Source organism: Equus przewalskii, chromosome 29 (assembly GCF_037783145.1).
Source record: "Equus przewalskii isolate Varuska chromosome 29, EquPr2, whole genome shotgun sequence".
Classification (NCBI taxonomy): domain Eukaryota; kingdom Metazoa; phylum Chordata; class Mammalia; order Perissodactyla; family Equidae; genus Equus; species Equus przewalskii.
In genome coordinates, this window is record NC_091859.1 from 9,001,807 (window position 1) to 9,016,712 (window position 14,906).

The 14,906-nt window shown below is 36.6% G+C and overlaps 1 protein-coding gene across 1 annotated transcript in view; it reads left to right on the forward strand.

The window, feature by feature from the left end:
- The window catches only part of ACSS3 (acyl-CoA synthetase short chain family member 3), a 168,749-nt gene that overhangs the window by 65,935 nt on the left and 87,908 nt on the right, over nt 1–14,906 (forward strand). Inside the window, exons 5-7 of the mRNA XM_008520549.2 lie at nt 3,172–3,312; nt 12,023–12,103; nt 12,183–12,278. Of these exons, the coding sequence (XP_008518771.1) occupies nt 3,172–3,312; nt 12,023–12,103; nt 12,183–12,278 (318 nt within the window). The remainder of the gene's footprint in view (nt 1–3,171; nt 3,313–12,022; nt 12,104–12,182; nt 12,279–14,906) is intronic.

A 14,906-nucleotide genomic window follows, 5' to 3' on the forward strand; every position in this document is an offset into this window, starting at 1 on the left:
ATGTACAAGAAAACAAAATATGAATATTATAAACAAATAAATTATTCTGTGATCCATGGAGGAATAAAAAGCCGTATAATGCATCAATGAAAGTATTTTATAATGCTTTTCCTAGTATGCTTGACCTAATGATCACCTTTTTTCTACATCCAAGCAAGTGTCCAGCTATTTATGATGAGATCCACTTGGGTTTCTAGCAGATTAAAATTTTTTTGCAGAAGAAAAATTACAAGAGTGCAAAGACTCATGTATAATTTTGTGGCACACTTGAGAGGTTATCTGCAGAAAATGCTTAAATGACAAGATATAAAAACAGAGAGCATTAAAACTTTGTCATTTTGATTACCAGCCAGCAATTCCCCTTACCACATTAAATTCCTGTGCAAAGTTTTAGTGATCTGTGCTTCGCACTCAATGATTTTAATATTCTTACTGTCCTGAAGAAGAATTTTAAGTTTCTTTTAGATGACCTCAAGCATATTTTAAAAAAAGACTTGTTGCTGTTACATCAGGGAATGCAAAGTCAGCAATAAAGAAGGTTTTGGGTAAGAGAAGATTGGAGCAAGAGCAGGAACGCACACACACGTGTTTATGTGAGAATGTGTGTACTCTTCACACATAGATGGATTCGTGTAGAATTTACAAAGAACTTATGCTAGGCCCAATGCTGAGTACTTTCAAATACTTCCTCTTATTCAATTCTCACAAACCAGTGAAGTAGATGCTATTAACTGGCCCTTTTAACAGATGAAGAAACTGAGTCATGGAGAGGTCGTAGCCCAAAGTCACATCGAATAAGTGGTGGAGCTAGGATTTGAACTCCGCCTTCGTGACTTTGAATTAACAAGATATGTGATATTTCTTTTACTTTATTAACACGCTAGATATGGGTATCAATGCTTCCTAATCAGATTTTTCTAATGCAAATCTCTTCTCTCTTGTCTTAATAGATAGAGATCCACTGCCCCTCCTCTCCCTCCCGTAACTGGCTCACTTTCTCTCCCTCTCCCTTTTTCTTGAGAGACTTCTCTCTGCTTTGACTTATCTTTTTTTTAGATGAAGGCTTTGGATGGCTCTTGTCCTTCATATTAGACCTGCTGTTTAGGCAGTGATTAAGCCCAGTGGACTGGCTTTGCTTTGAGTTTAGAGAGACACAAATTATGAGGCTTGGGGGTACTTCTCACTAGCCAGGATTGCATTTTGTCAGAGGAAGTAAAAATCTGGCCACCACTCCTAAGCCTCAGGCAAGCAATGACAGAGTCAAAGGAATGACCTCAGTCACCGCTGCTGCTCTCCCTGTATTGCCTTTTAAGAATGGTAACAACTAGGAGGGGCTGGCCCGGTGGCGTGGCAGTTAAGTTTGCAGTTCTGCTTGGGTGGCCCGGGTTCGCTGGTTCGGATCCCTGGTGGACATGGCACCGCTTGGCAAGCTATACTGTGGCTGGTGTCCCACATGTAAAGTAGAGGAAGATGGGCGTGGATGTTAGCTCAGGGCTAATCTTCCTCAAAAAAAAAAAAAAAAAATGAGTGATAACAACTAGGAAAGACATGTCTATACAAGTAAATCTATGTGTGTAAAAGCTCATGTTGATTTTTTTCTCCCTCTTCCTTTCGTCGTATCTTCTTTACACATCCTTTTAACTTCTTAGCCTGAAGAACAACCATTCATTCAAGTCCTCATTTCATTTCATCTGTAATTGTTTTTGTGATCACTCAATTGACATTTTTCATTATGCAGGGTGATAATTTTTTTAACGTCTGTAATTGTGATGTCAGAGGCTTAATCATTTGAAATTAGTCGCATTTATCTGATGCATAAAAACAAACGGAAATATAGAATTTGGTCGTAGTTAACTATTATTATTTATCTAAATGGCACATCCAAGACATATCAGGGTGAGGCTGGAGAAGCCAGCTGGCCCTAAAACTTAACCTTCATGAAGGTCACTTCGAGTTGTTATCAGTCAATGTGTTTATTCATATAGGCATCGTATTTGTGATGTTAAATTGGAATGTTAATTTGTAAATGTACCCATTTAAATGGATGACCATGTTTTACAGCTCTGATTAATATATTAAGGAACTTGAAAAATGGAAATGGCCTGGCTTTTCTAAATCTCTGGATTCTGGGCTTAGCTCTGGGATCCCCTTGATGAAATAAATGGTTACATACACTCTCTACGTGGTGGATCTGCTAACTTTCCCTGAGGAACGTGCAGCCTTGCCTTGTGCCCACACTAACAACTTCACCAGCTATCAACTTTCTGATGTGCTATTTGAGTTAACATTTGAGAAAATGACTAGCCATGTACCAGGTCTTAACTCTACTTGAATACCTGTAACTCCTCATTAGAGTAGTTTTTTCATAAGCTGATTCCGTACTCTTCATATATCTGGCTTATTTCATTGGCACCATTATCAAAGAGGTCTACCTAACTTCTTTTACGGTGACTCTGTCTAACTCATGATTCTGTTATCATAGGATTTACAACACAGAGCTTGGTTCTAGGAACAAGGAAACCCCCACACATTTCAACCATATTAATCAATGACCTAGATGGAGGCAAACTTGGATAGCGTTTTAGATGTCACATACTCTCATTAATTTTCAAAACTGATTTTTTTCTTGAAAAAGCAAAAGAAGATTGCTTTCCCACCCCTGAAAATAATGTAATATTCTCTTATTTGGAAAGATGGCCACAGTATTACTCCTAAATGGCCCTTGTTTAAAGAGAAATTTTAACGCGTTGGTTGACATCTCGTTGTGAAGACATTCCAATGTAAAAACAATAGGTTACAAAAAGTAGAAATTAGTTTATAAAGTTAATAGTGTGCTTCCATTTATGAGAACACAAACCTCTGTTAGTTAAGCTCTGACAGTTGATGAAAACGTGACTGCATCACATCGAGTTTCTTAAGGATATCCCAAGATTTGAGTAAAACGTTCTTTTGTCAGTTCAGTTGAAGCCAGCATCAAACTGTTGGACTTTTTGTGAACATTTATCTTAACTCAAGATTCTGAGATATTTAGTCATAAATCTGATATTTAGTGCTATATCAGCCTAGATTTTCAGGCAGATGCTCAGACTAATATAGATTTAGCCACTCGTCCCTCTTCTCCTGACTTAATCTCCTTTGTTCAATGCCTGTTCCTATATTTTTGCTGTGCAGGAGACAGTTCCCTTGGCCCCAGGTCGTGACCTTGATTGGGATGAAGAGATGGCGAAAGCACAGTCACATGATTGTGTTCCTGTTCTCTCAGAACATCCGCTGTATATTCTTTATACATCTGGAACAACGGGGCTGCCGAAGGTATTCTCTCTCGTAGGGATAACGATCCATAGCGGCAGATTTCTTTTGCACTGAGAATATTTGATTACTGACTAAAAATGTTTGCTGACTGTAGCTTGAGGTTTGGACTGAGATACTTTATATCTTAAAGACATCTTATGTTTAAATATAGAAAAATATTAATTATATTTAAGGTAAAATGCTTTGCCCCAATTTCTTCCAAAGTCTTCACATATATCAGCAATATAGAATTGCTTTAGTAAGCTGTTAAAATTAAATTAATAGATGTTTGATTGAATATGATTGATTGAATATAATAAAATTTTATAAAAATATATTTTAATGAACTATGTTTGTTTTTTAAATTGAGGTATAACTTACATATAGTATGGAATTGATTTTTGATATAGGGGAATTCAATTCTTTGTTATAAATGCAGGTTTGAGAACTGGCTTAGACAGTTTGAACAACAGGCAATTTATCTGGAGTATTGAACTATTTGATTTGTAGCACTGAAGACACTCAAGGATTTTTATATCTGCTTACCATGAAAGGTGTTTTCACAAGCCAGAGCTAAAAACATTAACATTTATGAAGGTGTCAGATGAAAAACAATTGTCACCTTGGCCTGGTACCTCCAAATAATACTGTTTCCTCGTACAACTTCATAAAGGCAATATCACCTTCCTATTCATCTTTATTAGGAGGTTCAGTAGTCATTGAATCAAAGAATGTTGGTGGGGGAAGGAACTTTCACAGTCTCTTGCATCCTGGAGGACAGTGGACTCTTTGTTAATATTAGATCTCTGTAGCATCAGAGTGCTGAAAACATAATCTGTTAATAATCTTAAAATAGTGGTTCTATTAGATTAGATTTTAAAAAGGAAAACTAAGACCTTCCATATAAAACTCCCTTGCTTGTGAAAAGAATACATTTGGTAGGGGAATGTATTTTCTCTGAGGTCAGGGACCATGTTTTATTACCTTTTGTACTCTACCATTGTGCTTTGTATGTAGTTGGTTTTCAATAAGCTTTTATTGAGTGCATAAATAGGTAAATCGTGTACACAAAGATATTTATGTCATTGTAGAATCAAAGCCTAATGATTTCTTTTTAACTCTGGTCATCTGAAAAATAAATACTCCTTCATACTGAAGACTCTAGGACTTGTTTAAGCGTCCAGATCATCTGCTGGACTCAGTCCTCAGCCTCCAGTTTTTGCAGTTCTGCATTATGCAGCAGCCACGAGGAGTCCAACCGAACGTTTGACTGTAAACTAAAAGGGGACTCAGCAAGTTATCCTTTAATCTAAAAGTATCAACATGAGAGGAAACCCATGACCCTGAAAACTTAGTATAACCTAACCAAATAATAATAGTAAAAAAAAAAACACCCCAAAATAAAAAAAAATCAGTTTAGCTCCTTCAAAGCCTGAAGGAATGTTATAGAAACATTTGCACCACCTCAAGATTTTAAATCCCTCTGAAATTCACTGTGGCCTGGATAGGGATCTGTATGGGAGGCACAAAAGAAGAGCTTGTCAGCAACTCAAAACTGGCTCAGCCAGTGTAGGAGAAATAAAATAAAAGTAATATGCAGAGCATTAAATTTGAAAAGTGGTGGTTCCAAGTAAGGAAGGGTCCTAGCCATTCCAGGTTTCCTCTGGGTCAAGAAGGTCTCTTCCGGATTCCTAGATGCCCAAAGTGAAGATCATTTGCGGTTTCAGTCATTCTCATTTTCCTCCTAATGTACCATCCTGAAGATACTCTATTTCAGTAGATTGGGGAAGGCTTTGATTGTTTGCAGATCTCTGTTGACATTGGATTCAGCTCAATCCAATATAGCTGTATTGAGTGTTCATTCTGTGTTACAAGAGATAAAAATATGAGTAAACCACAATCCCTTCAGTCTAGTGGGGTTGAGATATATATGAACACAGGCAATAAAAGCTGGATAGTGATCCTTGCTCTGAAAGGGCAAGGCTATTTCTCTTTCTCCTGAGGAAAAGATGAGATCGAATGGCATCTGAAGGATTAAATTCAACTAATTCAACAAATATTACTGGTCATCCAAATGTGTTTCTTGCTCTCTTTTTAGAAGTTTATATTCTATAGCCAGGGCACAGACACTCAACGAACAAAGAGCTATGTAATATGTTATAAGTGTTATGAAGAAAAGTAAAGGGGACAGAGTGATGGGAAGAGTGGGAGTGCTATTCTATCAGGGAACGTCAAGGAAAGCTCTTGATAAGGTGACATTTGAAGGATGAATAGAACTTCTTCATAGCATGACATCTCGGGAAGGAGGGCATTCCAGGCAGAGACGATCAGAATAAGCAAAGGCAGGAGTGTGTTAAGGAAGGTTCCAGGATGGCTAGTGCATGTGGTGCAAGTGAAGAAGAGAAATCGCCAGATATATAGGCAGGGGCCAAACTCTTAAAGTTTAGCTGAGAAGTTTAGGTTATATTCTGTATGTAAGGGATGGAGAGCATGAATTCTTCAGCAGGAGAGAAGAATATGAAGGAAGGTAACCCTTGTAACATTATGTTGGGAAGATAGACAAGTACACACAATGGAAGTAAGGAGGTCAGTTTTCAGGCTGTTCAGTTAGTTTAGGACTTTACTTAGGACAGCACACTTAATGGGGGGGATCAGATTTGTTTCAAGGATAGGAGTCAAGCAGAGAAGTACAAGACTTAGAACCTGAGAACGCAGAAGGATGGCTTTGAATATTTACTGAAACAAGAGGATGGTTTAGGGCTGGGGAAACTGAAAGATTTTGAATATATTGAGTATGATGTGTCTTTGGGAGATGAACATGGAGCTGCTTAGTCAGTACTTGAAGGTGAAGATCTGGGTTTAAGAAGTACATCTGAGTTTGGAGATAGATACTTGGTCATCGCTGTAGACGTCTGGCCTTTAAATCATGAGAGTGAGCAGGTTTCGCAAAGCAGGACATGCAGAATGGCAAAAGAACATAGTCATCTCTCAAGGTCCCTCAGAAATACTTCCCTCATACCTCTTGTGGACTTTAGAATTTCACTTGCATTTAAATTATACATTGCCAACAACCCTTTATGCCACTTATTTATTCTACCTTATACATATCAGTTTTTTATTTTCTTATCTTCATAAATTGCATTTTCTCTAAGGGCCTTAGAATATATTTTATACATCTTTGAAGCCACTGTCACTAAGCTTAAAATTGGGCCATGGTAAATCCACAGAATATTTGTTAAATGATCTCTTCTCCGGTTAGCTCCCAGACTCCTCTTTATTCATAAGATTCTCACTTCATTTTTGGTAGGTATAATCAAGAATAATGGGATCTGAAATTTTAATACTGGGATTCTCAGAATAGAAGTATAGGAAAGATGAGCACACATGCACTTATGAAGCATTTAAATATAAATTTTATGTCATCATTATAGTTTGTTTTCTTGGTGTTTGATCTTCATGAGGAAAAATAATGTGAGGCTATAAGAATATTCTCTTGAAAATGCTCTTGTCTCATAGGGTACTTATAAGACAGAGATAAAGCAGTTCGTTCTTTGGTTAGAATTTGCAGATATATTTAGGGCATATTTGCATCTCTGCGTCTGCCATCCTTGGATTTGTCAGGTTGCTGTGTGACAGGTTAATCTGCTAGCTGCTGCAAATACTCCGGCAGCCACAGCTGAGCTGCTCTGCACACATTGCTGTCTTGTTGTGGACTTCTGTCCTGTTTGGTTGGGTGCCTGTATTCAAGATACTTCAAAGCACTACGCAATAGAAGGATCTCTCATCTGGATTGGGTGTCCTTTTGGGAGTGGAAGATTCAGTGATGGTCATATTTATCTTCTTCTAGCTTGATATCATGGAGGGATAGTGATAACCAAAAACAAAAATAAAAAAAGTCAAATGCCAAAGGAATAGGGTAAAAGAAACCAAAAGCAAAGGATTGAAAGGAAGGCGGCAGATAAGGCCTTTGTCCTGATGTGCATTTACACAACTTATGGCACTTTTATTCCTGCATGTTATCCCCTAGCCTAGAAAAAAAATAAGAGAAAGTCAAATAGAAAAGCAGTGAACTTTTTTTCATCTGTGGCACAATTCTTGCAGATAAAAATGCTGACTTGCTACACCTTTGCCCCTTATCTCACGGTTGTTAAGATCAATAAAAAATTATACTGCTGCTAAAATATCCTCCACAGAAGCAGCTTCAGAGTCATCCAAAAGCCTGTAGCAAGAGATTTTATGTTTGATGAAATATCCCAAATGGAACCATTCCATTTCTATTAACATGATTCACCAAGTTCTGCAAATTTCGAGGGTTTTTCCTGAACAAAGAAGAGTATTTTAAAAAAGAATTATATTTTTCATATGTGTGCTTATTCACCCAACTGTTCACTCATTTACTGTCAACAAATGTGTTAAATGCCTATTCTGTGCCAGGCACTGTGCTGAAGAGACTGAGGCGTTCTCCTCAGGGCGCTCAGAGTGCTGGAGGAGATGCGGGCCAGGTCGGTGGTCAGTGCTCCAGGGAGGCTGCAGGCCGGGGGGCTGTGGAAGGGGATGGGGAGATGTGTGACGCAAACTGTGGGCCTGGACAGCTTCCAGAAGGGATGGCACTTTTACACTGTCTTTAAGTACTTGTGTGATGAAGTAGGAGCGAACCAGGGTCAGAAAAGTGGTGGAGGCTCATTCTAGAAAGAGGCTTATCATCTGTAAAGCCACTATCAGAACAAGAATATTGTTGATATGTTGGATTTTCTTAAGTAATCAGAACCATGCCTTTTATTTTTCAACTCACTGACTACAATTACCGTTCAGTGATGGATTTCTTTTCGTCAGGTAAAATATTTATTTCCTCTTTCTTCTTCTTGTGTTTTTTTCTCAACTTGTCAGGCTGAATTGAAATATGTGTGTGTGTGTGTATAAGATATGTATAAATTTATATACATACATACATAAGCATATACATATATATACACATGCATATAGACACATACACATATGTATGTGTGAATAAATATATATTTTATGTATGCAAATATATATATTTGTCGTGTCTAAGCCTATATTACAGATTAGGATGATAGAGGGCCTCAATGTAGAAAGTACGAGGTTTTTGTCATATTCTTCAAACTTGATTCACCTGAGTATTCATTTTTAGAATGAAGAATCCCAAGCTCTTAATCTTACCACACATCTGCCTTCCTTCCTCTTCCCCTGCAACCCATGTGATTCCAACTGTACTTTTCTTAAGTTGCAGCAAGCAAAACTGTACACACTTGGTCATGACATGTTTTCTGTTTACCGACTCTATTTATGACATTTTGTGGCTTTCTTTTTCTTCAAAGGCAGCTCATTGAGCTGGAAATCATGAAGAACCATCTGGGATAACTGTGGTCCCATCTCTGGGTGATTAATAATCAGCCTTTAATTTTACTTGTACGGATTGAAGTTTGAAATACCCATATACGTTAAAAGAGTTGTTGCTTTTTCTAAAGAGCACCTTTACGTCGTCTCCTTTCCCCTTTCTGAGTTAGAATTCACTTTCCTGTCTTTATTTGGGGCACGGAGTGTTATTCCTGCCTGAATATCTTTCAAGTTCTCCAGAAGACTTCAAGGATTATGGCTGATCCTACCAACACCAGAGCAGTAGATGAGCAGGTTACAGGGCTTTCTTGAGAATATATTAGATCATTCAATGTCCTTACTGATAAGTGCATAAAGAAAGTAATAACAGATTCAAAAGAGTAAAATGCAGCATGCTTGTGTTTTAGGGGTAAGCATTGATACTGAATAAGTGTTTTTACCAGATATTCAAGATTTCAAATGTACTTTAAAATGCCATTTTTAATTTCTGGTTAATTTTGCATACTTAGAATATAATCATTTGTTTTCTTGAGCATGATTTATGTGTTTTCAGAGGCTGAACAAGGTTTATCTTTGCCATTTTGTCACTACCTGGAAATTATGACTACAAGCAAGAAACAAAGAAATGCTTTATCACATTAATTTTAGTCACACATTAATGTTATAATGAACTCTCTTTTTAAATCTAATCTTTCAATTTTTTAACTTTCAAACTTCTTATAAAAGATCTACATGGAGAATGAGATTATGCAGTTCTCATTCCCATACCATAGCAAATACTCGGAAAATTCGAAACTGTCATCTGAATATTTTGGAGGCAAGATGAAATTTCAGATCTAGAATCTAGATTAATGAATGGTAAAATGATGCTTGATGAAACTTTTTATACTCATCCTTTAAAAAAGTAAAAATAAGTACATAGCAAAGATCAATGAAAAACAGACATTGTGGCTTTTCTCTCTCCTTTAGTTCCATTTTAATTGTTTTTAATGAGAATCTTTGATGGTAACCTCTAATTATTTTGACATTTCTGCCTTTTAGGTGGTATTACCACAGGTAAAAAGAAAATGAATAATTGCTAGAACTAAGGAAATACTTTCATTAATAAAATATTAAATTTTAGCTTCTATAATTAAAATTATTTTCATGCATAGTCTTATTTTTATACTCACCTTTTTGGGGTCAAATGGATTTAAGTACCCACCATTTTACAGACAAAACAACATTGGTAAATATCCTTTAAAGAAGTGTCCACTTGAGAAGTAAATAGAAATTTGAGAAATCTTTTAAATTATCTTCTAAGTTTTACAAATTAATTAATACTCATTTATATTCTCTAGCTTTTTATTCCTTTTATTACTTCCAGTTGGTTCATCTTACCCTCTGTGCCATATAATTTAAAAATTTTCCCCGTTACAATAATTTATGAATAGCATATTGTGTATGAAAAAAACTTCATTTTTTCTCCTATACAAAATGAATAAAAAGTTTTAGAAAAGAGTGTTTGCAAGATGACTAATATTAAATTCCTCAGGATGTTGAACCATAGGAAAAGGCCTTTTCAATAGAACAAACTAATTAGCAAAGTGCACGGAAGATGGTACAGGATATACTGCGGAAAGAGCTGCTCAGTTTACATGGGAAAATGCATGTGTGAAACTTACTGGCAGGGGGCTTATGATTTCTAATACTCCCAAGGTGATCAAAAGATCCAGCTGCATGCTAACCATGTCATACAACTAAGAAAATAGCTGTCAAATGCCAACAAAGCTGCATGTGATATTTACCAAGAGACCAGGTGTCGCTGCTGGCAGATGATGTGTGTTCCACAGCTTGATATCTATGTTTTATTAGTGGTACCTGAGGAGAGCAGCAATTTTAGGAACTAACAGAAAGTCGATTTCTTTTTTATTTTCCTGATTCATGTCTGTGTGTTACAGTTGCAGAGTTAATGCCAAAAAGGTACACCTAATAGCATACTTTTAATTAGGACCATGTTTGCCCGTTTATGTAAAATAATTATTTTCTGCACAGAGCACTTATAATTACTCTACTTAAAGATGCTTCAAAGTACATGTGAGTGAAATATAACATATTTCTTAGCAAGCGTTTACCTTCTCGCTCTAAATATTCACATTGTTAAGTCTTTTTGAGCCAATGATGATTAATGTTTATAGGAAAGCACTAAACAAAATTAAATTTACCATCAGTTCTTATTTATGGTGACTCTCGTACCCAGTTTTAAAATATTAATGTTGTATTAAAGTTGAATGGTGGTCTAGTGGTAGATTCAGTGCTCTTGTGGCTACAGTCCGGGTTCTGCCCCAGTCAGGGAACCATACCACCCCTCTGTTGGTTCTCATACTGTGGCAGCTGCATGTTGCTGTGATGCTGAAAGCTATGCCACCAGGATTTCACATACCAATAGGGTCACCCAGGGTGGACAAGTTTCAGTGGAGCTTCCAGAATAAGAAGGACTAGGAAGAAAGACCTGGCCACCCACTGCTGGAAAAGGCCACGAAAACGCTATGAATAGCAGCAGAGCATTGTTTGATATAGTGCTGGAAGGGAGAGGACGCTGCAAAAAGGGTTCTGCTCTGTTGCACATAGGGTCGCTGGGAGTTAGCATAAACATGGCACTAACGCCAACAAAAAGTTGAATATGTTCAGTGTGGAGGATTGCTTCTAGAAACTGATTCACGAAAGCTGTAGTACTATGATGTAATGATCCCTACGTTTGCCTAAAATGTAAGAGAAGGCAAATCTGTCAGCCTTAGATCCATCTCATCAGTAATGATTCCTCAGACTTTCGGAACTCGTCATTGAAGAATTACTCAGCTCTAATACTGTGGTAGTATGGTTCCTAGGATAGCATTGTAATGAGGCTCTAGTTAGAATATGACTGTTTCCTCTAAGCATCCTGTTATTATTTAATAATATTAAGGAATAGACATCCTTATGTTAGTCTGTATTTTAAGCACACAGCTACCTTTGACCTTTCTGTGCACTTAAATTGAGAGTTTCCATTTCTGTTCAGGAAATATGTTTGAAAATGTTGATGATGTTGCCACTGGAAAAGATTTTTATTATATGCGATTCTGTGAAATCATAAGTTTTCTTTAGAAGGTCAGGAATGGTCTGTGAGAATGGATTCTACAAATGGACAGATGTGAACAAATTATTCCGTGTTTATTATTGGAGAAGCCAAAGAAATAATGATGCAGGTACAATTATATGAAAGGCAGAGTAATGTGTAGCTTATAGAGTATAAAATGCTTTAAATAGGAACTTTTTTAGGTCGATAGTATGTAGACAAGAATCTTTTAACATATTTTTTGTTGACTTCAGCTTCATTTTTTCTCTTTTTTAGGGTGTGGTTAGGCCCACGGGGGGATATGCTGTAATGCTAAACTGGACCATGTCTTCTATATATGGACTTAAACCTGGAGAGGTAATCATGGTTTAAATTCACATTGTGTGACATCCCTCTGATTAAGATATATGCATTTTATTATCTTCTTATTTTTTAGGTGTGGTGGGCGGCTTCTGACTTGGGCTGGGTTGTTGGACATTCCTACATCTGTTATGGGCCTCTTCTACATGGGAACCCAACAGTTTTATATGAGGTAATAAAATTAATACCACATATAAAATTTATTTTACCGAAACTTTTTGAGAAGTAGTTCTAAGTAGGAATGGCAAAATTTGGATGGAGCAAAATTTAGATTTTCATATTTTCTTCCAGTTAAAAATATGATTTCAAAAGAGAAAGGAATATGTAGAAAATAATAGCCAGCTATTTAAATTGTGTTGAACAAAGCCATAAAAATTATGTTCTGAAAAATGCGCACTAACAAACCTGATGTTTATCCCTGACAGATTTCTAGAAAATCTTATCAAATTGATATTGATTTAAGAATCTTAGGAAAAAAATAGTTATCATAAAATAAATGACAGATTCACCTTTTTGAGTTCTTATAGGATTGATGGATTTACAAATATATGGTGTCCTGATTTTGGTGGTTTATTTATTTTTTTTTAAAGATTTTATTTTTCCTTTTTCTCCCCGTTGTATATTTTTAGTTTTGGCATGTGGGATGCCGCCTCAGCATGGCTTGATGAGCGGTGCCATGTTGGCGCCCAGGATCTGAACCTGTGAAACCCTGGGCTGCCAAAGCGGAGCTGGGAACTTAATCACTTGGCCACGGGCCGACCCCTTGGTGGTTTCTGATAATAGCTATATGTAGATGGGAGAGAATCATAGACTGACCAGATTCATGGCTGAATAAATAAGTGCTTTAATGTTATTTTGCATGGATCAGTGTCACCCAGGAATAATGTTTTTGAGTGTATACTAGAAAATTCTGCTCATATGCTTATTCTGTTTAATTTTATCCATGCCTTGTATAAATACTTAGAACACCTAACTATCAGATTTGTAGATCAAAATTTTAGAGGGACAGAAAAATGATAGTTTACTAAATCAGTGTTCAAAACGATCTTGGACTTTTGGGACAAAATGCACAAGATGGGAAAATAGAGAAATCTTTACAGTTTTGTATTAAAAATAGTTGCAGAAATGAAGCAGGGAGAACGAGTTGGTTGCAGTTTATGTGGTTAAGTTCTTGTGTAATATAATTATCCATGGTTCAAACATAAGGGTTGGTAGGATTGCTTTAAAAAACATATTCACCATGTGCACTGGTATAATTTTACTTTATTCTTTCACATTTGGAAATTTGTGTTCAGTTTAATGGGGAGGAGGAAAAATCATTAACTTATTAGAAAGCATCTGGAAGAAAGGAATGAGGATGAAAACAATGTCATACAAGAAAAGAATGAAAGAATTATGAATGATTAGTTTGAAAAATATTATATTAATGTGCATATACATTAAGTATCTTTTGATATTTAAAGAGTTGCCACATATGAAGGAAGAAATATGGTAGCGTAGAGTTCCAGAGACCCACATTTTGGGAATAATCAGAGACAAGTTCAACTGTCCAGTAGGAGAATAGGCAACTTCTGAAATGAAAAGCTCTCTTTCACTTAAACTCTCTCAACATCAGGCAAGGAATGTGAAGAAGGGAATTTTGCTTGTGGGATGTGTAAATAGTATTAGATGATGTCAAGTTTCTTTACAATCTTAAAATGCTGCAACCCGATGATTCTGAAAACTTTAGAGACTATTTTCTATCTTCACGCAATCCTGCTGGTCCCAGTCACCATTTAAAGACGTTAGTGTTCCATGACTTTTAGCCGGCTAGTTGTCTGTCTCTGAATGCTCAGAGATATTAAGGCGGACTTTGACACAGGTATTAAACCATCACGCACTACTCCACATCTTTCTTTTACTCTGCTTTTGTGCTTTGCAGACTTAATATGCATTGTGGCATTTGTAATAATTAAAACATAAAAAAATCTTGACAAATCTGTTCTATATCAAAGTTCTTATAATAGAATAAATGTTTTTATTAAAATAATCATCCCCCTTGAAGTAATCAAAATAAACTTCAACACTGAATGCTTATAATGAATTGTGATATTGCTGACATAAATGTGACAGAGCTGAAGGTGCCATTATATTTATAAATATTTATAAGTATTAAGCTGCTCTTAGAACTTTGGAAGTACATACAATTTTTGTGCATTTACCTTTGGCCTTTTATTATTTCTCAAGTTTATTTAAAACATAGTTTTAACACCATGGAAGAGGCTTGGTTGTTTGTCTTTCTCTTGGGGTGATGTGCTCAAGAACGGTGTAGAACTCTATGAATATTTGTTGTGTGAAAAAGTGAACTAAGTAAGCTACATTTATAAACCTTTTCTCTGCGCTCTGGTTTCTTTCCTACAACTTGTAACATCTTCAGTTCTCTCTGGTCACAAAACAAAGCCTTTTAGGTCTTTGCCCACTTCTAGCTAGCCCACCTTTGTTTTCTTCTCCACTAAACTCCTTGAAAAAATACCCTACTCACGCTGTCTGAACCTCATATTCTTCCAGTTACTCTTCATCCCAGTGCAGTCCAATTTCTGTCTGCATCACTTCATAGACGCTACTGTAGCAGAGGTCAACAGTGATTTCATAAGTGACAAAGTCAAAGGGCCTTCTTCAGTTTGATTTTATTTTCTCTCTCAGAGGCATCAACCCTGCTGACTGTTTCCTGCAGGTGATTCTCTCTCCTCTCTTGAGCTCCATGCCCCTTTGCTATTGTTCAGGCCATTTCCTTTGGCTCGCGTGACTTTCCCGCTGTCTT